Source organism: Osmerus eperlanus, chromosome 2 (assembly GCF_963692335.1).
Source record: "Osmerus eperlanus chromosome 2, fOsmEpe2.1, whole genome shotgun sequence".
Lineage (NCBI taxonomy): Eukaryota > Metazoa > Chordata > Actinopteri > Osmeriformes > Osmeridae > Osmerus > Osmerus eperlanus.
Window position 1 is genome coordinate 9,215,186 of NC_085019.1, and position 27,714 is coordinate 9,242,899.

General features: G+C 44.6%; 1 protein-coding gene across 2 annotated transcripts in view; it reads right to left on the reverse strand.

Moving 5' to 3' along the window:
- LOC134012159 (septin-9-like) overlaps positions 1-17,937 on the reverse strand; it is a 59,993-nt gene extending 42,056 nt beyond the window's left edge. The window contains exons 1-2 of one of the 2 annotated variants that reach the window (XM_062451874.1): positions 17,638-17,937; positions 10,289-10,363 (exon numbers count right to left, since the gene is read on the reverse strand). In XM_062451874.1, coding sequence (XP_062307858.1) covers positions 10,289-10,363; positions 17,638-17,659 — 97 coding nt within the window. In that variant the 5' untranslated portion in view covers positions 17,660-17,937. Of the gene's footprint in view, positions 1-7,230; positions 7,392-10,288; positions 10,364-17,637 lie in introns of those variants that run through there. The other variant, XM_062451901.1, reaches the window with a different exon arrangement.
- Between the last annotated feature and the right edge of the window lie 9,777 nt (positions 17,938-27,714).

Below are 27,714 nucleotides of genomic sequence, written 5' to 3' on the forward strand. Positions count from 1 at the left end.
GGGACCTGTCTCCATCTCAGGAATCTGAGACGCTGAGCTGGGAAGTGCTGCCCCATGCTTGACTGTAGGCAACGTAGACAGGAAGACAGGGAGACGGGGTACGGGAAGACGGGAAGACAGTGGACTGGGAGACAGGGAGGCAGGGAGACAGGGAGGCAGGGAGGCAGGGGACTGGAAAGCAGGGAGACAGGGAGGCAGGGAGGCAGGGAGACAGGGAGTCAGGGGACTGGAAGGCAGGGAGACAGGGAGACAGGGATGCAGGGAGACAGGGAGGCAGGAAACAGAACGACAGGAAGAAAGAGACAGAAAACCTGTGAGGCAGGGGACAGGGAGACAGGGACATGAGGGGGACATTGTCGTTGTTAGCTCTGATTGTGTGACAACATCCTAAAAACATAAGTGAGGGAGTGTTCTTTGACAGGGTGTGTCTGTCAGAGGAAGGGGAAGCGGGGTGACTGAACACACGTGTGTAAGGTGGTTGAAGATGTCAGCTGGACACCCGCCTGAAACAATCTGCTACAGATACACACACCACAGTCAGAAGGTTAATGGATTCTTTGTATGTCTCCCCCCCCCCCCCTCTCTCTCTCTCTCTCTCTCTCTCTCTCTCTCTCTCTCTGTCTGTCTCCTCCCCCCTCTCTTTCTCTCTCTCTCTCGCTCTCTCTCTCTGTTCCGATCACACCTTACACAAATGCCATCTGTACTCTGGACTCCTCTCCTTGGTTACCACAGTGTTTCCACAGCTCTGTTTGCATGGCAACCCCATAATAAGCAGGTCTAACCTGGCTCAGGCTGAGTTGGAGCGAAAACGAGGGAGATGGAAGGAGGGGAGAGACGGAAGGGAAAGGCGAGAGGAGGAAGTGAAGCGGAGGTGGAGAGGAAGAGCATATTGTAGATTGTGGGAGTGCCATTGAGCTGACCTGATTACAGTGGTGACTGAGACAGAGACAGAGTTTGAGGAAATCCCAAAACTTGTTTTGATGGAAACTAGCAAGTGGTGAAACTTCCCACTGTAGACTCAGTATGTGTGTGCGCTCACGCCTGTGTGTGTGTGTGGCAGGGGGGGGGGGGGGGGGGGGGTATTTGTGTGTGAACCCAGCTCTTGCATGACTAATGTAATGACCAGAACTCTTTAAACACAACCAGACATGCCTGTACACCGAGACAGTTGGGCTCTAAGAAACAGAATACTGGTCAAGTACCATTATGAATAGCTGAAATATCCCAGTGAGGTGAAATCATGTGAAACCATGTGTTATGCAGTGTGCGGTACTAAACCGTATATTCCCTAGCAGGGCTCTAGAGTGCGACCAAAATGTGCACGGGTGCGACTAAATTTTTTCCTAGGTCGCACCGGTGCACCTAACCTCCTCGCATCCGCTGTCTCTCCACAAACGAAGCGTTTGTTATCCTAAAACGGAACTGACACTCATGGTTGGATCATATCGTGGTCTAAACCAATCAGACACAGAGATGGGGCGGGTCTTTGCCTCTGATTGGCTGTGGTCCAGATATTCCTGTAGCTCCGTGCTGTGTGATTGAAATTACGACCTGAGCACCAGAGAGTCAGTTTAGCAGACCTGGGCATTGTATGGCCCGCGGGCCATAACCGGCCACAGGCTGTCTCAATCCGGCCCGCGTGAGGTAAATCAAAAAATTAAAATAAATAAATGTGTTGAGCGGTAGTAAATATGTAGTCCTGAAAGACTACAGTGATCAGGCGAGTTACATATGTGCGCTTGCGCAACCTCACCGACAGGAGAGTTAGCTGTTGGTTAGCCCTCGAAAATGAAAAACTTTGCCACTGATTAACTTTTAACAAGACATGGACTTCTAAGTATCTGTTTACTGAGGTCAAAGTGAAAGCTGTGAAGAAAAAAAACTAACGCGGACATAATAAGAACTTGACTGATTCAGTGGGCGCGGGCTGATGGTTTGCTAGTTGAACTGCAGACCCTGATCATTACCTGTCAGCTGTCCTTCGCATATCCACCTCAGACATTCAGACAGATTTCGATGCACTTGTTCAAGCCCACTGGATTTCTCTCACAGAACAAAATTAACTGAAAAAACGTATTGCTTTTTGTATAAAGTTGATCAATTCCACATCTTTAACATACTGCAAAACAACTTTTCAGTGTTTGTGAAGATTAACTGGTTACAAATAAAATGAAACACTGTTGTTGCTGTTTATACTGTTTATTACTTCTATAATCTTTCCTATTTGACCTACACCAAAATCTAAAATATTTATATAAATATTTACAGAATATTCTTATTCTTCTGATAACCAGTAGCATCTAATCAAAATATATACTTTACTGCTTTTTACAATGGGAGAAAATGAATAGTGAGCAAATTGATGAGGCCCTCCAACACATTTCAGGTTTCTCATGTGGCCCCTTGTAAAAATGAATTGCGGACCCCTGAGTTACGAAGCTGGGCCATGGAGCTAACCCATGGAGCTAGGATTTTGATGCTAGGGAGAGTGTGGCAAGATGATTTAGCCAAGGCCATAGGGCAAGAAGGCCAAATTACAGGTGTTGGCCATCTGAAGGGCATGCGACAGCAAGGTGGGACCTGCTCTAAGACTTTGAGCCATGAAATGTTAGGTCTCAGTTCAGGGAAGCACTTTTAAAAAGTAGCACTTTCTATTTTGAAATGTTTTATTTTGCTTAAAATGTTTTAGTTTGGTAGCTCAGTGAAGCACTTAAAATATATATATATATACAGTGGCGGCTGGGAAGCCCCCGCAGCCCCCGCGAGGCGGGGGGGCCCCCACGCCCTAAGGGCCCCGCCCTGCATATCAAAAAACAGACTAATGGCCAATATAAAATATATATATATAAAAACAAGGAAAACACTTTGAGGGCGCTCATTGAGAGCCCCAAGTTTCAACTGCCAGGTAAAGGAATTCCGTAATGTAGGCAACGTAACAGATCTTCATCCACTTCCATGGGCTAAATAGTCTCAAAATCCCAGAATCCGGCAACAATGGCTTTTGCGCATCTTACGTGCCTTTTGCGCCATTACGCCTATTCTTACGTGCCTTTTGCGCCATTACGCCTATTGAACGCGCACATTAAAAAATGCTAATCATTACGTTCTGCTAGATGACGGTAGAGACATGAGTAAAAGAAAATATGCAAGCGGTGCCCAAAAGCGCAGCAATAAACTGTTGTCTGAACAAGGTCGAACAAAACGAAGATTACACACTTATTTAGACCAGCCAGAGAGGAATATTAAAGACATCTCCACAGACGAAACACTACCGCAGCCGCAGGTAGCTAGCAGCAGCACGTCTTCACCAGCAACCAACAATAAATATACTTGCTTAGCCTACTTATTGGCAAGAATAAATGTTTTCCTTTCCTCCGTTGATTGTGTGTTATTTCGGCGATGCTATCCTTGGTGCTGAACTATCAGAAGGCAAGCGCTGTCTTTGGTTTTGAACAACGACAAATGTGTGGCGGCCTGCAGAAACCCTTCACATCGTGAACATTTGGATCTTTTGGGTATTATACATTTGGAAACTACAAACTCTCCTGAATACAAATCTGTTCATATCACTCAGATATCTTTATCACAACTGAAGTTACATCATTTTAAAGTTGACCTGTGTCAAAAAGTTATAAGCTAGAAAATTGCATTCAAAGATTCCACTCCGTTTCATTCTAATTCTGTGGCGAATATGGAAAGAAAATCATTTTGTTCGTAATCACGTTGTGAATGTAAATGTCAGTTTAAGTATAAGCTACATTAATAACTTCTTAGCAAGTTATTTTTAGTTGTTTGGAGATGCTGCAGCACTCAAAAGAGCAGGCAAACTAAGCATTTGATTTGAAATGGCTTGGAAATCTTGCTAGCTGACATGTCCAAAAACCGTTGAAATTAACTGTTTTTAATAAGTAAATATATACTTTTTGTACATTACAATGAAGTTTAGGGTGTTAACTATAGAAAACATCAAAAATCTCAATTTTGACAGAAAACGATTTTCGATCTTTTATGTCTTATAGCCAACAATGAGCTTCCGCGACATCCGACGGGTTTCCGCAGGATGCCACACAAATAGGCTGCTGTTGTGCTTTTGTTATTTTTAAACCTTTTTATTTCTCTCTCACATATAGAGGCTATATTTAAAGGTAGACAGCAATGTATAAGATAGGATGGAGATACATTTTGAGTGGATTTAGGGGAGGGGCCTCGAGCTCCGACTTTGCGGGGGCCTCTGCAAAGTCCCGGCCGCCACTGTATATATATATATATATATATATACGCTACGGTATGATTGTGCTTCAAATAAAAAATAGGCCTATATTTACCTACACCTTATTCTTGTTTAAGATCATTTACATAATATATATGAATGTATATGGAGCGTGATAAAAAGGTGACCTTGAAATTGTGGCGACGCAAGGAAAAATTTGGGTGCACCTAAATTTTGTGCTGGTGCACCTAAATCAAAAAGTTAGGCGCACCAGTGCAACCAAGGCAACAAGTTAGTCTGGAGCCCTGCCTAGAAGGCGCATGCGTGGCTAAGCTATGAGGGTCCATGGATGGCAAATGAGCTGTGGTTTATCTCCACTGATTGTCATCAACGATCAATGTAGCTGAAAACTACTGTGGTAAGTTTGAATCTAAATGTACGTGATCATAGTCACTCAGACATGCACGCATATTACACGGGCACATGCACACGTAGACACACACATACACATGAAAGTCCCCCACCCCCCGCCACCCAAACACACATGGAAAAACACACACATATGCACAGCTGCGCACACAGCTGTCCTTAAGCAAAGTCACAGCATGAGGCCAGGCCTGACAAACCCAAACCTTAATCAAACACAGCACCTGCTGGAAAAATGTGTCTACGCAAACTGTACAGTCACACACACACACACTCACACTTCCAGGCTGCTTCACAGAGAGAGAGAAAGAGACAGATAGAGAGAGATAGAAAGAGAGAGGGAGAGTGAGGGAGAGAGAGATTGTGTGTCAGACGACAAGCATGCATACATATATGTGTCCCCTGTACACATAGTATGTCCAAAAAGGCCCACTAGTGTGCATATGTACATGTCAGCATGTGTGTGTGTGAGTGTGTATGTGTGTCTGTGTTATCCCTCACACATAGGGATGGAATGACTCTGAGAGCAAGCAGCTGTCCTCCATCAGGGGTGGCTCGCAATAGTCCTCTCTTCTTCTCTCCCTCTCCTCTCCTTTCTCTCTCCCCCTTTCTTCTTCTTCCATGTCTTTCCCCTCCATAATAATACTGTTAGCACGTCAACAGGCCAGCATTATAATCACCGACCTCGACGGCCTCACAGCGGCAGACACATATTGTTCTACTCAGCTCGTCTCCATGGTAACCCACCCAAAACACCAGACACAGTCAACCAGGAAGTAGCTCTGCCCACAATTTCCCCAATAAAACCTCTTCTGGAGTACTCGAAATAGTCAGAGACAGAGTCTGAGACTAGAAACAAGGAGAAGGCCGACAGATAAAGACCTACCATGACTTTGAAACTTTCCTCTCACACACTATCTCTGCAATTTGAGAGAAAAGGACCCTATTAAAGCAGTTTATGATGCTGGATGGAATTTGTTTGCTAACTAAATGCCCCCATCTTGTGGTAATAACAAGTATTGTATGGTCTTTCCATTCTCAATGGAGAGTCTGCAGGGATGGCTGGGGAGCTGGGGGGCTGGGGGCAAAAAAAACAAAACAAGTACATTTTAAAGATATGACACTGAACAACAGTCAAATCCAACTTGGCAAAATGTATGAACCCAATGCACATACAGGACAAGATACCATTAGGATGATGCAGGACTAATGTGAGATTGATTGCGTTCTAGGATGGTTGTGGTCTTTAATGCGTGCAGCCCAATAGCAACCGCTCCTGGGATGGTCAGATGGAGGTCACAGAAGGAGATATCAGCCTGTAGAACTGTGATTCTCTTCATTCAGCTGTTCCCTCACACACACACACACATGCACACACAAACACACTCTCTCTCTTTCTCTCTGATTGGGCTGTAGAAGCCATTACAGCTCCCAGTAGGAAGCACCTGGAGACAGGGGGGCCACTCTGGGAGAGAGGAGAAGGGAGGGATGGAGGATGGCGGGGGGGAAGGGGGGGGGGGTCGTGACACCACCATCACATACAAAAACTTGCTGGTGATCTCACCCGGGTTCAGACATTGAGTAGGTGCTACAGCGAGCCACGCAAGGGCACTGTGTCTGCGAGCTGTTACAACCATTACACAGCCTCCATGCCAACACTTAGCCTTCTTTACAATAGTCCACAAACACTCATAAAAACACCATTAAGGGACTGACACTGCGGCTCCACTGATGGATTTAGCATACAGCATGCATGCATTCACAGACTGACTCTAATTCGTCCAGTATGCACGCTGTTGACAGATAGACCTTATGGGCTCCACTGAGGGAAATCACATCAACATGGGACACGGTGGAAAATGTGAGGATCACTTGGAAACTGGATGGTGCTTCTCTGTCCCAACTCTGTGTGTGTGTGTGTGTGTGTGTGTGTGTGTCGGCCACGACCAGAGTCGCGGGGGACAAAAGTAGTACTGTTCAAACACCCCTTTTCCTGTTTTCACGCCAAAGAGGAACATGAGAACAGAGAGATGGAGAGAGAAAGAAAGACAGGAACCCCCCACAGAGAACAGAGGAAGCCACAGTACTGTGCTACTGTCCTGTCACCCACCTCAACGGTATTCTGTATATACATGACCAGAGACAGACAGGCAGACACACAGACAGGCAGGCAGACAGATACACTGACAGACAGGTGGGTCGACATACAGGCAGACAGACAGACACCAAGACAAACAGTCAAGCTGACAGACAGATAGACAGGCAGACACAGCCAGACAAGTAGAGAGACATAGACAGATAGACTGCCTGTCTGTCTGTCTATGGCAGGCAGACACAGAGACAGACAGACAGACAGACAAAACACAGCATGACATGACAGGTCCACTGTCCCTCTGCAAACAAAGTCTCCAAGATCCTGCTGAGCTCAATGGCAAAAGCAACTCGTCAGCACATACACAATTAGGAGTGTGGAAAATAACCAGAGGGAAAGCCCAAAACTTGCTTCCACCGCAGCAGAAAGCACGCCACAAACATCTGACACCAGGAGTCCCCTCAGGAGAGGAGGCTGGTTTGGCAGGGGAGCCATATCTTACCTGAGAATTTGTCCCCCTCCATATCCAGAGCACTCCCTTCGTACCCTCATGTAGCGTCTGCTTATTTCCTCTCCTCTCTTTTTTTGGTGGACTGACTTTCCCCCTCTCTCTCTCTCTCTCTCTCTCTCTCTCTCTCTCTCTCTCTCTCTCTCTCTCTCTCTCTCTCTCTCTCTCTCTCTCTCTCTCTCTCTCTCTCTCCCTCTCTCCCTGTCTCTGCTCGCTGCCTCTTTCTCCCTCTCTCTTCTTTCTCTTGCTCTCTTTGAGTCAGTTTCCCCTTCCCACTATGTCCCTCGTTTTCCCTCTCCCAATTCCTCTCTTTCTCTCCCTCTCTCTAGCTCCCCCTCTCTCCCTTTTCACAGTTTGAATCCTTCGGTCTGGTCTCTAATGAATGCATCCAGAGTGACGACATGCCCATGTGCTGATCATATGGGGGATTTTAGTTGTTCTTTCTTCCTCACTTGTTATGTCCCTTCTCCTTCTCTTTCTTCGTTTACCCCTCTTCCCTTCAACTGACTTCTAAGACTGTAGCAGCATTGTATCTTGAAAATAGAAACTCTGGCACCATGTGATATGGACTCCTTCGACTAAAATAACTCTGCTCCTTCCACGGACTCAAGAGCCCCTCAGAACATCGTATGATAATTTTGTCTGTCCACTTGCTGACCTGAGTCAAAATACCACATAGAATCAGTTAAATTACTTATTGGTGATTAATTGCTCTTGTCTGGCTCAATGGAACCCTGCAAGGTCATGTTGCTATATACCACAAGTCATCCTGTATGAATGTACATACCAGGGTAATTATCTTTCTATCAGCTGTTTAAAACTCAAACAATAGTAAAGGGAAGGGAGGTAGCTAGGGAAGAACATTGATCTGACTTCCCCAGAAAGTGTTTCTAAGAGCTGACCAATGAAATGCCATTGATAGTGAATTCTGCATGGTGACTATCAGTGAGAACAAGCCACCTTGTCTGCGAAGTGTTTTGGCATCCAGCCACTTCTTTGTTCAGGCAACTCAGGTGAACCCTGACCTTTGGCACGTCTCTCACACTCCGCCAGGGGTCAAGGGCCTCTTGGCAAGCGACGGAGCTCTGAGCCAGTGATCAAACACGCCCAGATTTGTTTAACTGTAGAGTTGCGAAACACAGTCCTTACCTCCCTCTCAGACCCGAGTGTGTCTGTGTACGTGTGTGTGTGTGTGTGTGTGTGTGTGTGTGCATGTGTTTCTGCCTGCCTGTCTCTCTGCGTCAGTGTGTGCTCATGTACGTGGGTGTTCAAAGAGTGAACATTTAACACAAGCCTGCTTCTGACTCACCGGTCTGAAACATCTCCCATTCTTTGTCTTGATTAAGTTTCCCTCCCAAAGCCAACTCTAAAATGAGTAAAAAGGAGCCAATAAACAGTGAGAACTAAATCACTATTAACACAGAGAAGTGAGATGTTTTAATGGCGTGTGACTGTTCGCTCCCCACAGTGCTGGGTCTCCTGACTCTTCAAACAGGGAGCAGTGTCCTGAGGGCACTCAGGGACAGACAATACAGCCACTGTGTGTGTGTGTTGGTGTGTGTATGTGTCTGTGTATGTTTACTCCCTGCTCTGAGGTACTGCTCGTTGATAAGTATATGTCCCTATTTGTGTATTCAGCATGTATGATGGTGTGTGTGTGTGTTGAGGTTCCAATAAAACTCCTCATAAATCTTGCCTACCTGCGAATGTTGTGTGTGGGGCACATCCATTACCCACCTACCCACCTTGGCCAACCTCACCCCCTCCTTAGATCTGAGACATACAATGCTTCACATACACAAACACAAATACATACACAAACATGCACTCTCTCTCTCTCTCTCTCTCTCTCTCTCTCTCTCTCTCTCTCTCTCTCTCTCTCTCTCTCTCTCTCTCTCTCTCTCTCTCTCTCTCTCACACACACACACACATACACACACATTCTCACATATATAAGTACAGCCTCCAGTGGGCCAGTGTCAGCATCAGGCAGGTCTGCTGACAAGCTGAGCCTCATCCACAGCCCTGAGCACTTCCTGTCTCTCAGCCTGCATGTCTACCTGCGAACACGGCCTGTCTGTCACTACAATACACACACACACAGTCTTAATTAATTTAAGATTCGTATATGTTTAGTGTTTGCACCTCCCTGCCACAGTAAATTCCGTGTTTGTATAACATACATGGCAAATAAACCGAATTCTGATTCTGATTCTGATTCTTACTCACACAGGAACAAATACTTTGCAATCACACACACACACAAACACACACAGTCGTCTGTCCAGAACCCTGTCTGTCAGTGTGTATCTCCTCAACTGTCTGTTAGCTTGCATACAGTATCTGTCTGCCTCAGCGCCTGTCAGATTCCTGTGGCATGAGTGCATATCCTGCAAGGACATGTGCACATACACATGTTTGTGTGTGTGTACTGTATGTGTGTGTGTGTGTGTGTGTGCGTGTGTGTGTGTGTGTGGGTCCCAGAGCTCCAGACGTTTGCCTCCCCCCCTCACTCTAAATGCTGATTCTGCAGAAGGAGTTTGCTCTTCCCACTGAAGGGAGATGCTTCAGTGGTGAGCTATTGCCACAGACTGCAGCCTAATTTCCCTATTATCACACACACTTACACACACAATTGTACACACACACAAACAATCATACGCACAGTCATACACTCACACACACACACACACAATCATACACAATCATACACGCACACACACACACACACAATCATACACACACATGCATACACGCACACCCAAATGTTCCTTCCACCATGTGACTCTTTTCCTCATGCTTATTCTCGCCCAAAAACTAAGCTCTGCTCTCCATCTCTCTTATCCTCAACTGCTGAGTACATGTGATCCATTCCCTTCTGATTCTCTGAGAGCCACAGATCAAGTCTTAGCCTTCAGTCCCACAGTGTAGGGGACCGTACCTGTGAAGGCCCTGGTAAAGCTTTCAGTTCAGCTTCAAGTTTGATTGAACCATGGTAGATGGCTTGGGTCAACAGTGTTATGACATGTATGGTTGGAGGGCTAAGACTTACTGGGACTGGTGATCGAGGAGCCCTCCCCCTTACTGTCTGTCCTCCTCAGCCTCCCACTGGTGGACCTTGCAATACCTGCCAGAGAAACAGAGGAAGAGAGATAGACAGATGACAAACCAAAAAATATGGATAATTTCCTTGCTCAGTATAATTCTCATTACATCTTTTCATATGTGCACACATTACAGACTGCATTTATCCAAGTGAATTTGACTCCATCTCACTCGCAAGTCTATTATTGTGTTTTTGGCTGTGTCTCCTCCTAATTGAATCCAGGTACTGGTATGTCAACAAACACCACCCAAACCCAGAGAGGTGACATCAGTCTGATAACCTAACACAGACCCTGGCAACAACCTGTGACAGCCAATAGTGGTTTTAGATTATAACCTGTATAACCTGCAGCTCTGGAATCACCGGAATGCTTGCTGACAGTCCGTACTTCTACGAGGAATGAGGGCTCAGAGACCTATGCCAATCAACAGTGTTCCAGATCATTCTTGGCCATGAAAGCTCAGTTGTTGGAGGATGTTTACCTCAGGAGGAAGCTATGTTTTGGTAGCATTGAGCTAGTTTTAGCTAGCTAGGACAACATGATATATGTGAAGCTAATAAAACATGCTTGAAAGGCTATGTACCATCATATTTTGTAAGGGATAAACTTGGAGCAGAGGCAAAACCGGTTATTGGTATAGGTGACGCATGAAGGCACCATAAAGATGGGGGCACCAATTTCCAAAGACTTAGATTGCATGTTTAACCAACCAAACAAACACTGGGATCAACACCAGTGTGCAGCCCCTCTAATGTACCACTATCCTCCCTGCCGGCCCCTCAAGCACCAGGGGTGAATCTTGCCCCAGGACCTGAGCACAGGGCTTAGTGTGTGGCACAGCATCATGATTAAAAGGTCAAAAGGTGAAACTGATAGTGGTTGAAATGATTGGTCAGATGTGACTAAAGGTTAGATTATTTGACTGGCCTGGTAGATGCGTGAGTAACAGGAATGCATTACTCAAAAACTCTGTAGACACACACTCACGGGATCAACAGCTGGTTCAAATATTTAGAGGGGGGGGACTCTAACCATGGGTCATTGAGTCATCAAATGAGGCCTTATGGTGGGACTTCCTTTTATTCAAAGACAGTACTTGCCCCAACTACGGTAGAATCTGTGTGTCATTGTCCAGCAGTGAAACACAGTGTGTCATAGACTTCTGTGCGGTAGGCCAGACCACTGATCAAGGAGGACAGGAAGTGGCCGAGGTAAACAGAAATTATGCCAGTGTGATTGTACTGCTACTCCACAGAGCTGAATCACATCCTGATCTTTGTGTGAGATGACCAGCAGGGGGAGAAAGAGAGTGTGCAGGGGTGTGAGAGTGTGTGGGTGTGTGTGTATGTTCCCTGTGTTTTATGTAAAAGAAACAAAGCGTGAAAGAGACAAAGTAAGCAAAGTAAGAACCTCTTTATTTTGGTTCTTTGAGGAAGACAGTTCCAACTTTCTCTTTCTCATCATCTGCTCTGCGTCTGCCTTGGTTGACATTTACATTTAGTCATTTAGCAGTTTTAGAAACTGCTTCCCCAAACTTCACATCTGGTCTTGTGGCAGCCCTTAGCAAACGCCAGACCTTTTCCTCTACTCCAGCCTAAGGCCTCCATCGGAGCTAAGAGGGTCAAGAGTCTGAGCTGACGCTGGCTCCACACAACCATGCCTGGAACCCCTTTGGACCGAGAACCAGAACGATCAGAGACTGCACATACAGAGACCAAGGGCAGGGTTGGGAAGGTTACTTTTTAAATGTAATCCGTTACAGTTACTAGTTACCCATCCACAATTCTAATCAGTAACGTAACTTTTGGATTACCCAGACTCAGTAATGTAATATGTTTACTTTCCATTACTTTTGGATTACTTTCAAAACTTGGTTTATAACCAGTTGAAGTTTGTTTACATAACCTGGAACTTCTTAGAACAGAAATTAATGGTTGAAAAACCAGTAGAAAAATGCAGTGTGTTGGTGCGACATGATGTTTGCGATTGCTTTTGACTTTGTTAGGCAGCCATTATCAAAGCTTTAACAAGCTAGTGTGTCTGTTAAGCAAATGTGAAACGTCGCGGAGAAAATGGCCAATGATAAAACAACCAATTTTGCAATTAAAATGATACATTTTTCAAAAGAAAATCGACTATTGAAGTAATCCTCAATATTTTTCAAAAGTATCCGTAATCCGATAAAAGAAATATGGCCAGTAAAGTAATGGATTACAGTTACAATTATTTTGTAATCAGATTACAGTAATCCGATTACTGGTAATCCAGTACTCCCCAATCCTGACCGGGGGCAGTGTTCTGCCACATGGACAGCGTTCCTCGTAATGTTTGTATTTTACAAACACCACTGAAAGCCACCTGTTTGTTGTCTCCCTCTCTGAGTTTGATCCGGAGAGGACGCAAGGCATGTGTAGCTCATCACAGCCACTGCACTAGTTCCTCGAAATGAAGTACTTGTGAAATTGGGGAGTCAGGTGGCTGAGTGGTTAGGGAATTGCGGCAGTAATCCGAAGGTCGCTGGTTCGATTCCCGGCCGTGCAAAATGACGTTATGTCCTTGGGCAAGGCACTTCACCCTACTTGCCTCGGGGGGAATGTCCCTGTACTTACTGTAAGTCGCTCTGGATAAGAGCGTCTGCTAAATGACTAAATGTGAAATTTACCCTTTCCGGTTTTCTATGTGCGAGATTTTGCTTAGATCCAATTTGAGATTAATTGGAGATTAATTTGAATATTTTTGTCATCACATGCAACAGCATCAGTTCTCTATGTACGTAAGCATTGTGCATGCTTTTTCTTGTAGGAGACAGTAGTATATGTACTGCATGTAGAGGTTTACATGCATGCCTGAGCAATTAGCTTTTAACAATTTTTAGTAGTTGTACAAGTAAAAAATGTGTTGAAGTCCTGCATGTCCCCTCATACAGAGGCATATGAAGACATGACAGAGATAAACACACTGACACGCTGGGAAGTGTTTGAGGAATCTTTAACTGCTGTGAAGCTTGAGTGGAAAAAAGGCTAGTGAACCGCAGAGTTGAACCCATGAAGCAGCTGGAACAAAAGGATGTGTGTGTGGGTGCGTGTGTGTGTGAGGCACCAGACAAGATCCAACAGGTGAGTGGTACTGCCACAGGCGGTGCACAACATCACACAGAGGTGCGGTTCCATTTCCCTGTCCACCATGCTATGATACAGGTGTTACACACACCTCCTCACACAGTACATCTCAGAAGAGACTGATCTGGTCATGTCAGGTTTATGATGCTGCCAAGTAGTCAGACTATAAAGTTTGAGAATGGTGTGGAAAAAAGTTTCACATTTTGAAGGAAAACAATGCTTTGTCCAAGAACTAGTGAGCAAGAGATGAAAGGCCGTATTTTAAGCTAGTGTGTGGTCTATAGGGGTTGTTGTAATACAGAAGGGCTCTTCGGCAATCTGTGTCTTGTGTGCGAGTAACAAGACCGGTCAAGTGCATGCCTCGACAAACGTGAAGAGATTGGTTATTGGTTTTGGATGACAGCAGTGTAAACATGGGAAGTGCGAGGGGAGGAGGGCCGCCCCTTGACATATACACACACACAAACTCTCTACAAAGAACAGACACACACCACTCTATGCCCCCAGATCACATTGGCTGTGTTTGTAAAGGAGGCTAGTCACTGTTTGAGTAAAGAGGGCAAAGTAGAGCAGGAACTTTACCCCCCTTCTTCTCCCCCCCTTAGTTGCAACTCATCCATCTGGTCCATTGTGTTTTTATGGCCCTCATTACACCTTGAGAGTATGCTGCACATACACTGTGCATGCCTTCACACTACCTCTCCTGTGACAGGCTGCCTTGGGGTGGAAGGGTGGGGGTCAGGTGGCAAGACGGTCATTTTTCATGTGTGTTTTTACAGCCTAGATAAGGTATTTTACCTGAATGTGTTTTTCCTCTGGTCCGACCACACAAAGAGCCTAGCCCTGTCCCTGACCCTGGAACCTAGCGCTAATCTGAATGGCTAAATGGGCAGGTGAAGATTGATCCTGTTCATGTTTATTGAAGTGACGCCAGCAAATTGTTTTGTTTTTTTCCATCACAACCTGAGGCATTTAATGTGAGGCTATTTCTCACTCATCAGTGTCATTCATGTAACTCGGTAATACTAGATACCAAGCTACTATGAAGTTGTTTTAAACATCACTTCACAAACAAGTCCATGTCCAAGCTACATTATGCTCGTCAGTGATTAGCATCTGTATGGAATATGCAGTAAAATGTCAGGGCAGGAAATAAGAGCAGTGAATAAAACAATGGTGTTATAGATAGAGATCTGCATCCGTGTTGGCTGCTACTTAAACAGCTGAGTGAGTTAAAGCAAGTTCATCAAGGTCAGTTAGTGGGCTTGAAGCTCCATATGGAGCCCTGGGTTCATATCGCAGGTAAGGGGAGAGAGAGACAGAGAGAGAGACAGATAGAGAGAGAGAGAGTCATGTTGCCATGGGTTTCTGAAGGTTAAAGATAGAGTATGAGTGTTTGTCTGGATTTCAAACTGAAGAATCAGAGATGAGTATACAAATGACTCTATTCTGGTATGAGAGAATTGTGTGTATTGTGTGTGTTTGTCTAAAAAAGGAAATACTTTGTGCAGGCTTCTGTGCCTTTACAATGTGTTGGTTTGACAATGCCCATGCTTGCATTATGTGCGTGCGTGTATATGTGTGCACTGTGTGTGTGTGTAGGGTATTATCTTCAACAGGTTCTTCTTCGTCCCCAAGCCCTGAGCACAGGCTAGCTGGGCTCTGTGTCATTTCACACCCCAGAGAGGAGGCTATCATCACAGAGCTGCATTCCTGAGCCAGTAGACGATAAACATAGAGTGGACTCTTCAGACCTGGCTCCATGCTAGCTACCTCACCACTGGAGGGAAAGACCCCACACACCAAACACTGCACTTCAGGGGACAGCTATTTCCTCTGTATGAGTCAGTGTGTATGTGTGTGTGTGTGTGTGTGTGTGTGTGTGTGTGTGTGTGTGTGTGTGTGTGTGTGTGTGTGTGTGTGTGTGTGTGTGTAGGCTTGTGTCTGTGTGTTACAGTACCTGTAGTCCATTAAGCATAGGCCTCTCTCAGAGTCAAATTGATGGTTTGGACATTCTAGACATGCTTGACAAGATGAGAGGGCAAATATGTCTCAACATGGTTTATAGTTTTACTTTCATGTTCCATCTAACAATACCTTTAAACCTTCAAATAAGAGCCTTTCTGGAATATAAACAGGTTAAAAGCCATAATGCAGGCCAGCGCTTACAATTTGTCAGCTAGTTGAAGTAGTAGTGCGTTTTGCGTCAGACATGAAAGCACATATCCATTTATGAGTAAATCGAACAGTTCTTTGGGCTTGGCAAATAATGACCTGTTTTATCCCCTGTATATATTTATATATGATTTAAATAATGTGTGAGCGTAAGAGAGAGCAGGAGTATGTTCTGCTCTCAGGAGAGGGTGAGTGATTCTCAGTCATCTGCAGGTTACTGATTGATCCACAGTGCTGAGGGAGTGGCGTACAAGGCAGAGATCAACTCCATTGACCTGGCTGAACTAGGAAGGCTCCATGAGTGAACCCAGACACACACACACAGACACACACACAGGCGCACCCATTGCACTTAGTGCCATAGATTTGCTATAGATTTGTAGCACTAATATTACAATACAAAAAACACTCATACTCTCCCACACACATTTACAAACTGGGCGAGGCCCGCCCCTGCTGGGTCAGCCACACAGCAGGTCTCTGTTGTCAGTCCAAACAGCGCACCTGTAAAGGAGGCCATCATCAAACACAGGTCCACCAAGCCTTTGTTATTAGTCCACATCCTGTCTCCACCATATCCAAAGCTCAGCTCTGACAGGCATTCCCAGAATGTGACAGCCCTGCACACGTTGGAAGGAGGGAGAAATGGGATCAGGGACACGGCATGATCTGACATGCGCTCTGTACGGAAAGCCTGACGAGCTTCGACACACAAAGACCAGGAGGACCGTTGGGAAATGGCGGAATGTTGCAGAGAGGTTTGTGTGCTCCCACTCAGAGTAGGATGTTTAGGGATGAGGGGGCTAGGGGAGCGAAAACGGCAGGTAAAGAAGGTGAACAGAGGTGGCCTCTGATGCCTGAGTGAGATGCATCATGAGAGGTGAAATGTGACGCTGGATGCCAGAAGGAGAGGCATTCAGACATGGAGGTGAGAGGGAATGTAGGGAGGAACGAGGACCGGAAACAACCTGGACGTCACTGTTGGAAGGATGGATGGATGAATGGATGGATAGATGGATGGACGGATGAGTGGACCGATGGATTACACAATGAATGTACTAATGGATGGATAAACAGACAGATGGATGAAGATAGAGAGACGTACAGATGGGTTTCTTACTTTTGTATATAAAGCCTTTTATCAGTCCACCGTTCATAACACAGAACCTAGTCCTACTCAATTTAAGTCACAATCACAACATAAAGTATGTGGAAACAGCCATATTTTCTGGATTGTAAACTCATAGAAAACACATGCATAGTAAATGAATAGACACACCCAACCAATGACGAGAATAAGAGCATAGAATAACATTGTTGATGGCCTGTTCAAAAGGAAGACGAACAGTAAATCTTGTCACACCTCCGGCTATGCTATGTAGCTGTCAGTCATAGGAATTTACAACCAACTGTCTTGATACATGTTTTAACATTGCTTAGGATATAACCTTCTACTTGGGACAGTAAATAATGCTTAACAATACAACTTGCTTGAGCTCAAGGACCAAAGACACTGGGTAAAAATAAATAATAGACAGTTTGACGTTTTAACATCTACAGTAGACCATCTGGAGTCAACCAAACAGAAAGCATGTATTTCAATATTGCCACGCCCAGTTATAAATCCTTTGATGGCAACAGGGATAGAATTATATATAGTTTACAAGTAATTTCTGAACCCAACTGTAGATTTAAATCCTAATGACCTAATCCCCCAGCAGCGTTGAGTTCTGTCTGCGGCGGGTCAATGAGTAACAGGTGAAATACTCATGTAGCACCGCATAACCATACCACCATGGATCTACAGTGTGGAAATGCCTTAACCTGTGGTCCATTAAAACCAGGGGAACCCAGACCAAACACTTTCATTTTCACATACTCACACACACACACACACACACACACACACACACACACACACACACACACACACACACACACACACACACACACACACACACACACGCTCCAATTGCTTTATTGCATGATGGCAAACCAACCTGAATATCCCGATTTCTTCATTATCCTCTTGGTAATGGAACAAGTAGAGTACAATAACAACTTTAATTTAATAAACACCGTGGCTGTCAAGAAGGCTATTCATTCACATCCGTAGCTTTCACAGGTACACCTCTGCGCTCCTTTCTCCCGCTTTCCCTGCCAATCCTGGAAAGTTCCAATGCTTTCCTAATGCTCCTGGGCGCGGGAAAAAATACCGTCTTTGTGGATTTTGGTAAATTTCGGAATGCTTTTGTTTCTCTGATCTACCGCCAACAAATGGTAGACGGGAGTCAAAGGATATCTCCTGGGAATGGAAACAATTACACCTGCGCTCTCGCACGCCCTTAAACAGGGGAGGGACTTAATCAAAATTCGAACTTTACTGTATCTTTACATGACGTATTCAGGGCTCTCAAGTGTCACGCATTGAGCGTGACAGTCACTCATTTCGGTCTTTTGTCACGCCCTCCCGCCACACATTATATTTCTCACGCAGAAAAAAAATATTTATAATATATGTAATATGCCGCAGCACCCAACCAAAATTCCTCTGGCCGCGCCGCTCTCACTATGGAACCGGCAGGAATCAAGCGCGTCTCCCCTGGAGTTCTTAGTCGAGCCTGCCACTTATCAGCCTTATCAAAAAAAAGAAAGGGTCTATACAATAGCCAATTGGAAAATAGCACCATTGTATCTGGGTAAGATTTAATGCAACAACCAATGGAAAAAAAAGCATATCCTGTAATTTTTCACGTGATTCTGCTACAACGTCTTCCAAAAGTTTCGTTCACCTACAGAGCAAACCACTGGAGCCCGAGCATCACTTTGAGCACAGTCATGATATCCTGTTTTAATGTTACAACAAATTAACAACTTGTTTGACACAAACAATGACAACTTGACTGCGGTTAGAAAATGTTTCCCAGATAATTAGCATCAGTTTTTCATGAGTGTCTTAACCAACAGTTTTACAGCCTGTTCACTTACAACACCTGCTCAGAACAAGTAGTTCATAGATGTAGCCGGTGTGTATCGGTGAAACTCACTCCCCAGGTATGTAAAAGGCCACCCGCGTCGACAGTTAGTTAGCTTTTCGTTGGTGTAGTTGGTAGTGGTGGCGCTTGGAATGTCAGAGGTGGCAGGTTCAAACCCAGTGCGGGACGAACATAGGCCTGATACCTTTGCCGGAGCTTGCAATATTTCGTCTGATACATATAATAAGCCTAGTTATATTTTCGTTATCACACGATGACTGACATATTGTCACATTATAAACATCTCTTTCCAAATACGCGTAATAATTGTATGTGTTTTGCATAGTCGATGTTATAGGTCACTTTTAAAATAATGTCATATTTTATAATTATATCCTGGCCATGGATGCATTCATCATTGCTGCCTTTCAAAGATGTCAGGTAAAAAGCAATTAATTAATTAATTTTGACCCCCTGGTGGGGGGGGGGGGGGGGTATGGGGGGGGAATGTCACTCTTGCCTGTCTTCAAAACTTGAGAGCCCTGCGTATTGCTTTATTCCACAAATATGAACCCCATTATCTTTGACCAAAGGTATGTATGAACTATTCTCCTTATCGTAACATTCAGTCAAAGGAAACATTTTCTAAACAAAATCTCTAATTGTTGTCTATACTACCCCTATCACTGGAAAGTATGGATTACAATGGATCGTTACCGATCCTACAGAAAAATAATGCATGACGTGTTCCAAACAAAGTGCTCACTGCTCATAATAGCTCTTTACAAAAAAAATTAGATGTTGACATCTGAATAATTTGACAGCGGTGGGATATGGAATCACGTCCCTGAAGAAGAGACGGGAGCCTTTCATCCAGATTCAAAAAAGATTTGTTGAGACTTATCAAGACTGTAGGTGGTGTCCTTTATCAAGGTAACTTCGAGTCTCATTCTTGCATCATAACCACACCATGCCCTACCTGTCCGCAGTCTACAGCAGACTGAACAAGCTATGTAAGCTTTGTATTCAGAGTCTTAGAGAGGGGGAGTATTATGTAAATTCTACCTCCACAGGGCAGAGATGACTGAAATGTAATATAATAAGCATTGCAAAGCAGTAATCCATGGTAAAACCTGGTATGGTAAATCTTAGCAGCTTTGATATTGGACAGGCCTATGAGAATTGCTTGCAACAGAATTGGAGGCAGGATGCTCCACAGATGATGTGAAAAAATAAAGAAATTTAATTTAAATGTAGATGTAAGTTACCCAGTGTTCCTTCAACTATCTTTCTTTGAAGTGGACCAGGACAGTCACAGTACTTAATTAGCAGATCTGCAAGAGAACCATCTGTAAAGTAATATAAGCTGCTCATCGTAATTCACATTTTAGAAAAAGAACCATGGTCTTTTCTTTTGTATTTATTTCACTTGTGCACAGTGCCCATGATGCAGTCAATGACTAAGATGCCAGTGAAACACACACACAGAGATTCCTGGAAGTATAGATAGGGCACAGTGCCGGTGATGATGTTGGTTAAATTGTCTTACCACCACAAACATCTATACATTTAGTTCATAGCAAAAGTCATTACATGCACAATGGTTGAGCCAGTTATCATAATTGTAGGCATAAGGCAACATACAGAGCTTGCTTACAGTTCTGCCTAAGGGGTGTTGCTATTAACATTTGTATTTTTTCCTTTGTCATATGCGATGCTATAAAATAGTCTTGTATTTTCTGTATTGCATTTGCATAATAAGACACAACATCTGACTGAGGAGACTACATTTGTACAAACATTGTTCCTGTTGTAGGCTATGCCTGTTTGTGGATCGCTATAGCCATGCCTCAAGAAACCAACCAAGGAGGCTAAAGTGGTAGAAATAGTGCCCATGTCCAGGATGCAGCTGGTGATTATAATGTCATAGTTGATTTGGTGTTAAGAGTTTTTGCACATTTTCAATGTGCAGGCAGTTTTGACATCAGTAAATACATTAATTTATGTAACCAAATTAACTGATCTATACTGAAAGTATCCACTTTGTATTGTTGTTCTCTTAGCTAGACAGCATTTCATCCATTAAGAAACCCCTTTGCTGATGCAATGTTATGCCAGCAGTCAGGGCTGGATTAACAATTTTCTGTGCCCTGGGCAACAAGGCTCAAGCCCCCAGTGGAGATTTATGTGTGTACAATAGCCTCAGCATAAAGTGCATGCATTCAAAAGACAAAACAGATGCACAACTGTGCATAACTTTTACTATATGTAATTCTGAAGGCCAGGAAATACAGATAGAAAGACAATGTAAAGGCAAAATGTAATTTTATATATTTACATTAAAATTACAGCAAAATATTGTTACTTAAAAATACAGTAAAATTTCTGTTGTTTTACAAATATTAATAACATTTTCACCAAAATGTTCTGTTAAAACACATAATTTCACTTGATCAAAACGAGCTATTTTAAGCGTTATTTTGCAGATATTTACTTTCATATCACAGACAAATAACTTCTTAATAACTTATTTTGATTAGACATAGGAACCTTGAATTGTGAACTGAGCTCGGGTAGTTGACGTCATGCAATCCCAGCATGCACCAGTCAATATCAAAATGTGCGTTGGACATGGACTGCGGCTGCATGAAACGACCAGCGAGAGTAGCCGCTTGCAGTCGGGGAGGAGTTAAAAACGGCTCTGTGAAATCGGACATTCCAGCTTCTCGTGGTTTGCTGCGTCGACGTCAGTCATGGCCGATCAAGCGCTGTTTGCTTACTTTACTTTATTTATAATTAAACGTAGTCTTTCCGTTAGTGAAGAGGCGGACTAAAACCCTTTCTTCAACAAATTTGTAATTCAATTAAACAGTTTGATCCGGATTTGAGCATTGGCGAAATTGAAGGTGTCAGAATAATTACAAAACACGTGCCAAAGTTGTCGTGTGTGAGTCTGGCCAATCATGAAATAGCTGTGTCGTCATTAGAACCCGTGCAGTTGCTCTTGAAAAAATGCGCTCGGCTACACCATAGTATATATAAAGACATATCTATGGGCTACACTAGCCTGGTCCTAACCAGACTCTCGTACATTTCATTTGTACAGATAGTCTGGCCTCGCTCCATTGACAAGTGTTGACTTCCTTGTAGGCGGGTACTCTGTTGAAGTTTAAAACTATTGGATCTGCCCAGAGCCTCTCTGATCTGCCATAACCAATCGCTAGCGTTCGCCTTAGCCAATTCTTTCACCACTACTGTAACAGAGCTAGCTGCCGTAGCTGGAAAATCAAACTGTCTATGGATATTCGGCATCGTTGCTACAACGGACCGAATGGCTTCGCTCGCATCTTTCTCCACCGCCATTACGGAACTACAACACAAACTAGCGCACGACAGCCACTCCCTCTGTTCACTGAAAATAAAATAGACTACCTCAGACTGGATTTAGCAACACAGAAGAAAAGTGAGAGACTGCAATGCCCAAAAGTTGATCGATTGATTGGCCGGTAGAAAATTAACCGGAGACATCTGACTTACTTACCTCATGGCCAGACCTAGTACAGAAGCAAAATCAAAATTGAGCGGAAGTACGTAGGAGGGCAGAGCCAGGCTAGGGCTACACAGCCGGCAGTTCTCGAAACGATCTCACGGTACTTTGATGGCTACGTCACAGTGACCTAGCCTCGGCGCCGTCTCAAGTCGGACAAAAAGTCTAACCAGAATTCACTGTTTCAAGTCAGCCGTCTGCAGCCGGCTGCGGCGCTGCATGAAGTCAGTCCATGTCGAACACACCTAATGACTACAAAAGCCTGCAAAAGCCTTTTTGGGGCTATCTCGTTGTTTATGATCATTGACCAATACACTTTTAGTAAAGCTCTCTCTTGGAAGTCGCTTTGGATAAAAGCGTCTGCTAAATGAATAAATGTAAAGACTCCAGAGTAGGACGAAGGAAAGTTGATTAGATAGTTGTGTCAGAGCCTGTTTAAGGAGAGTCTGTCCACTCCCTATTAAGCCCCATTGTACCGAATTTGGTTGCAGTTCCACCAGAGTTCCACTGGGGGTGATCGCGAGCGAGTGCATGCTGAATGGGAGTCTACGGAGCTAAACGGCTACATTTGTCTCTTTCGCCTGACTGTCGTTGAGAAATCTCAGATTTGATTGTAGTTTTTGCATGTTCAACATGGATTATAGGTCAAAAGTTGAATGAATGAGTACTTATGTCCTTTCGATTTCTAACAGGATGAGTCGTTGTTGCCCATAATACGCTAGCATTCTGCTAATGAATGCTGATTGGTTAGTGAAGGACTGATTACGACCAGAGATCCCGCTTGATGGCATCCAAAGCAGAATCAGAATGTCAGAGCATTAGCTGGCAACATTGGTGGCTGAGCGGTTAGGGAATCGGGTAGCGGTTAGGGAATCGGGCTAGTAATCAGAAGGTCGCTGGTTTGATTCCTGGCTGTGGCAAATGACGTTGTGTCCTTGGGCAAAGCACGTCACCCTACTTGCCTCGGGGGAATGTCCCTGTACTTACTGTAAGTCGCTCTGGATAAGAGCGTCTACTAAATGTAAATGTAAATTTATTGACAGGGAGAACCTAACCTGTCAGCTATGTAAGGCAGCGGCTACTTCAGCTCCCGTAAACAATGTGCGTTTTATGTTAAATATGTTGCCTGTACTGTCACACCTTAGTACAAGAATAGTCTACAACAGAACTACATTCTGTTGTACGTGCTGGTTGAGGGGGTACATCATGTGTGCAGATTGCGTCCCGGGGGGGGGGGGGGAGAAGCCACCTCCCGGAAATGAGTCTCTGCAGGTTGGGATGTCTGGGTCAAGCAGAGGACCCCCCAGGGTACTCTACTCCTACCACCGGCCGACACTGGAGGCGGCACAAGTGGTGTGCAAGACCTAGCAAGCAGGGAAGTCGAGCGGTATCAGCGCCAGGCTAAAGGCCAACCCCTACAGACCTGCACTTCCATCTATACTGCTTTTCCAACGTTCGTTCGCTAGACTACCTCAGACTGGATTTAGCAACACAGAAGAAAAGTGAGAGACTGCAATGCCATCATACTTACGGAGACGTGGCTTAATCACACTGTTCCGGATAACGCCATTCAGATGGACGGGCTAACAGCATTTCGAGTGGACAGGAGTTACGCTCTCAGCGGTAAATCTCGTGGAGGTGGTGTCTGTATTTTTACCAACAACAAGTGGTGAACTAACGCCGAAATTGTCTCAAGCCACTGTTCTGAGGACTTAGAATTTCTAACGCTAAAATGCAGACCACTCTACTTGCCAAGAGAATTTACAGCCATTAACATTACAGCTGTGTACATACCACCCAGTGCGAACACAAAAGACGCACTGTCTACATTGTATCAGTCAGTTAGCTCAATGCAGAATTCTAACCCGGACTCCCATCTACATAATTGCTGGAGATTTCAATCAGGCCAAACTGAAGACAGTACTTCCACACTATTATCAACACGTGAACTTTGCGACCAGGGGAGAAAACACTTGACCAGGTCTACACTAACATTAAACAGGCATTCAGAGCTTTCCCCCACCTCAACCTGGGGAACTCGGACCATCTCTCTGTTATGCTAATTCCATTTTACAGACCACTATTAACTCGGAAAAAGCCCTCTGTGAAACAGATCAGAGCATGGCCAGCGGGAGCTACCTCAGCCCTACAGGACTGTTTTGACTGCACAGACTGGAATGTTTTTAAAGAGGCTGCCACTACCAACCAGCATGTCAACTTGACGGATTATGCTGAGTATGTCACGGGCTACATATCCAAGTGCATGGAAGATGTGACCGTCATCAAAAACATCACCACAAGAGCCAACGAAAAACCTTGGTTCACCAGAGAGGTACGTGAGCTCCTGAGAGTACGGAATGCTGCTTTCAAGTCTGGGGACAAAGACGCCCTCAGATCTGCCAGGGCCAACTTGAACCGGGGCGTGAGAGCAGCCAAGCGTGCCCATGGACAGAAAATCCAAGCATGTTTCACAAACACAAAGGACCCTAGGCGCCTGTGGCAAGGCATCCAGTCAGTCACTGACCACAGATCAACGCCCCCACCGTGCAAGGACAACACAGATTTCCTCAACACACTTAACACCTACTTCAGCAGATTTGAGGAAAATAACACCACCACACCAACAAAAGCCCCTCCCGGCCCAGACGCTGAAACACTTCACCTGGACCCAGCTGATGTACGGAGGACCCTACTGACGGTGAACCCCAGGAAAGCTGCAGGACCTAACAACATACCTGGGTGTGTGCTCAGAGATCATGCTGACCAACAGACATCCTCACAGATATCTATAACACCTCTCTGAGTCAAGCCATCATACCAACATGCTTCAAAGCCACCACCATCATACGACTACCCAAGAAATCCCCGGTATCAACACTGAACGACTACCGGCCCATAGAACTCACCCCCATCATGATGAAGTGCTTTGAAAGGTTGGTCAAGGCCCATATAACATCCAGTCTCCCCACTACACTTGACCCATTCCAATTTGCATATCGTCCCAAACGCTCCACCGATGATGCCATAGCAACAGCACTCCACCTATCCCTGGCTCATCTGGAAAACAAAGACAGTTACGTGCGGATGCTGTTTTTTGACTTCAGCTCCGCCTTCAATACAGTCATCCCCCAACAGCTGGTAAATAAACTCAGCCCAATAGGCATCAGCACCCCACTATGCAACTGGTTACTGGACTTCCTCACCGATAGACCACAGACAGTAAGAGTTGGTAAAACCTCTTCAGAGATCACCACCATGAACACTGGGGTTCCCCAGGGCTGTGTGCTGAGCCCTCTGCTGTTCACGCTGATGACCCATGACTGCTGTGCAAAAAAACACTTTGAACCATATCATCAAGTTTGCAGATGACACAACAGTGGTGGGCCTCTTCCGTGGCGCTGACGACTCAGCCTACAGAGAGGAGGTGCATCAACTTATTAACTGGTGTGACAACAATAACTTACAACTGAATGTAAATAAAACAAAGGAAATAACTGTAGACTTCAGGAAAAATCACATTTCACACACACCACTTACTATAAATGGCAGTGCTGTGGAGTCTGTGAAAAGCACCAAGTTCCTGGGGGTGCATATCACAGATGACCTTACATGGTCCACCAACACCACCTCTCTGGTCAAGAGGACACAACAACGCTTCCACTTCCTTCGCCGGATGAGGAGAGCTGACCTCCCACCCTCTGCCCTCGCCATCTTTTACAGAGGTGCCATTGAGAGCATCCTAACCAGCAGCCTCTCAGTCTGGTACGGCAGTTGCTCTGCTGCTGACCAGAAAGATGGATGGTTGGGCTGATCACCAGATCAGCCCAACCATCCATTCAGGACATGTACATGTCCCGCTGCCGCGAGAGCCATCACTATCACCATAGACCCCACCCACCCAGCTCATGAACTGTTCACCCTCCTACCATCTGGCAAGCGCTACCGCAGCATGCGGTGCAAGACTACCAGAGTCAGCAACAACTTTTTCCCACAGGCCATCAGACTACTTAACACACTACAAGGAAATCTCATGAACAGGTGCTCTTGCGCCACATACACCCACTAAGGACCAACTGACTTTATATTTATTTATTTTAAATGTTTAAATTTATCATTTATTTTTTTAACTCTGTAAGTTTAATGTCTGCACTATGCACTTCATATGCACAATAACATATAATATTCACGCTGCCATTTGAGCACTTTACTCATATGTTGTTTTTATAGTATATGTTGGTTTTAACCTGTTGATGTCTGTTTACACTTTTGTCAAATGTTATAAATGTTGTATTACTTGCACATACTTACTCGATCGTCTGTGTAACTACTTGTTGCATGGTCTGATTGACAATAAAGTTCACTTTGACTTTGACTTTGATGTTGTCGATGCCTCGAGAGAAAAAAGGAAGTGACCAGAGTTTGCCGTAAAGCAGTATCTCTGGTCGTACGATGTGTATGAAGTCATTGACTTTTTACATTTACATCTAGTAATTTAGCAGACGCTCTTATCCAGAGTGACTTACAGTAAGTACAGGGACATTACCCCCGAGACAAGTAGGGTGAAGTGCCTTGCCCAAGGACACAACATCATTTTGCACAGCCGGGAATCGAATCCAGCAACCTTCGGATTACTAGCCCAATTCCTTAACCGTCAGCCACCTGACTTTTAAAAGGCTTTTTAGAACAGAAAGGCAACCTTAAAAAAATCTAACACACAGCAGTGTGTATTTCTTTTGCCTCCCCTTTCAAATTCAGAATTAAAATTACTAGACAAAAAATGATATCCTGAGAAAAGTGGATTTTGAGGGGTATAGCTCCATAGACCTCCATTCATTCTGCACTCGCTCGTTAGTGCCCTCGTATGGAACTGGAGTGGAACTGCAACCAGTTCAGAAGCTGGAAGTTTCCCGAAAGTTCTCAGACCCCCACCCCTTGCCTCTCGGCTTGAAGCAACGGCCCCGGTGGATGTAGGTGGTATTGCATTTCCGATTAGGTACCTACGGTGGCCGACATGTGCAAACGCGCTGCAAATTAAGAAAACACATGCAAATAGACAAAACATAAGCAAATTAAGAAAACATCTTCATTAATTTGACAACACGTGCAGCATTCAGCAAACGCGCTGCAAATACACACAATACAACCAAATACATAAAAGCGCTGCAAATACATAAACGCGTTGCAAAAACGAAAGCACGCAAATCAACACATTATTTTAAATATATTTAAATTTTCATGTGTCACATTAGCACCACCACATCCTGTCAGCTACATGTGGGCAACACTGAGAAGGCCTCATCTCATTTTGCTGAAATGTCGCTGATGACCTATAAAGCAACATGCTGCAAACCATTTCAAGTGGGTCACAAATATGTTTTTGGGGTTCATAAGAATACCTCAGAGGGGCAAAGTGAGATTTTGAAAATCTTAACCTGGTTCTCTTCACAATCCCAACACATTTCTCAAATCAACACAAATGGAGAAAAGGCCTAACTGATTTCTTGGTATGTTCAACACCATTGTTTTTACTAGTAGTGAGGCTGTCTCGTTTTGGA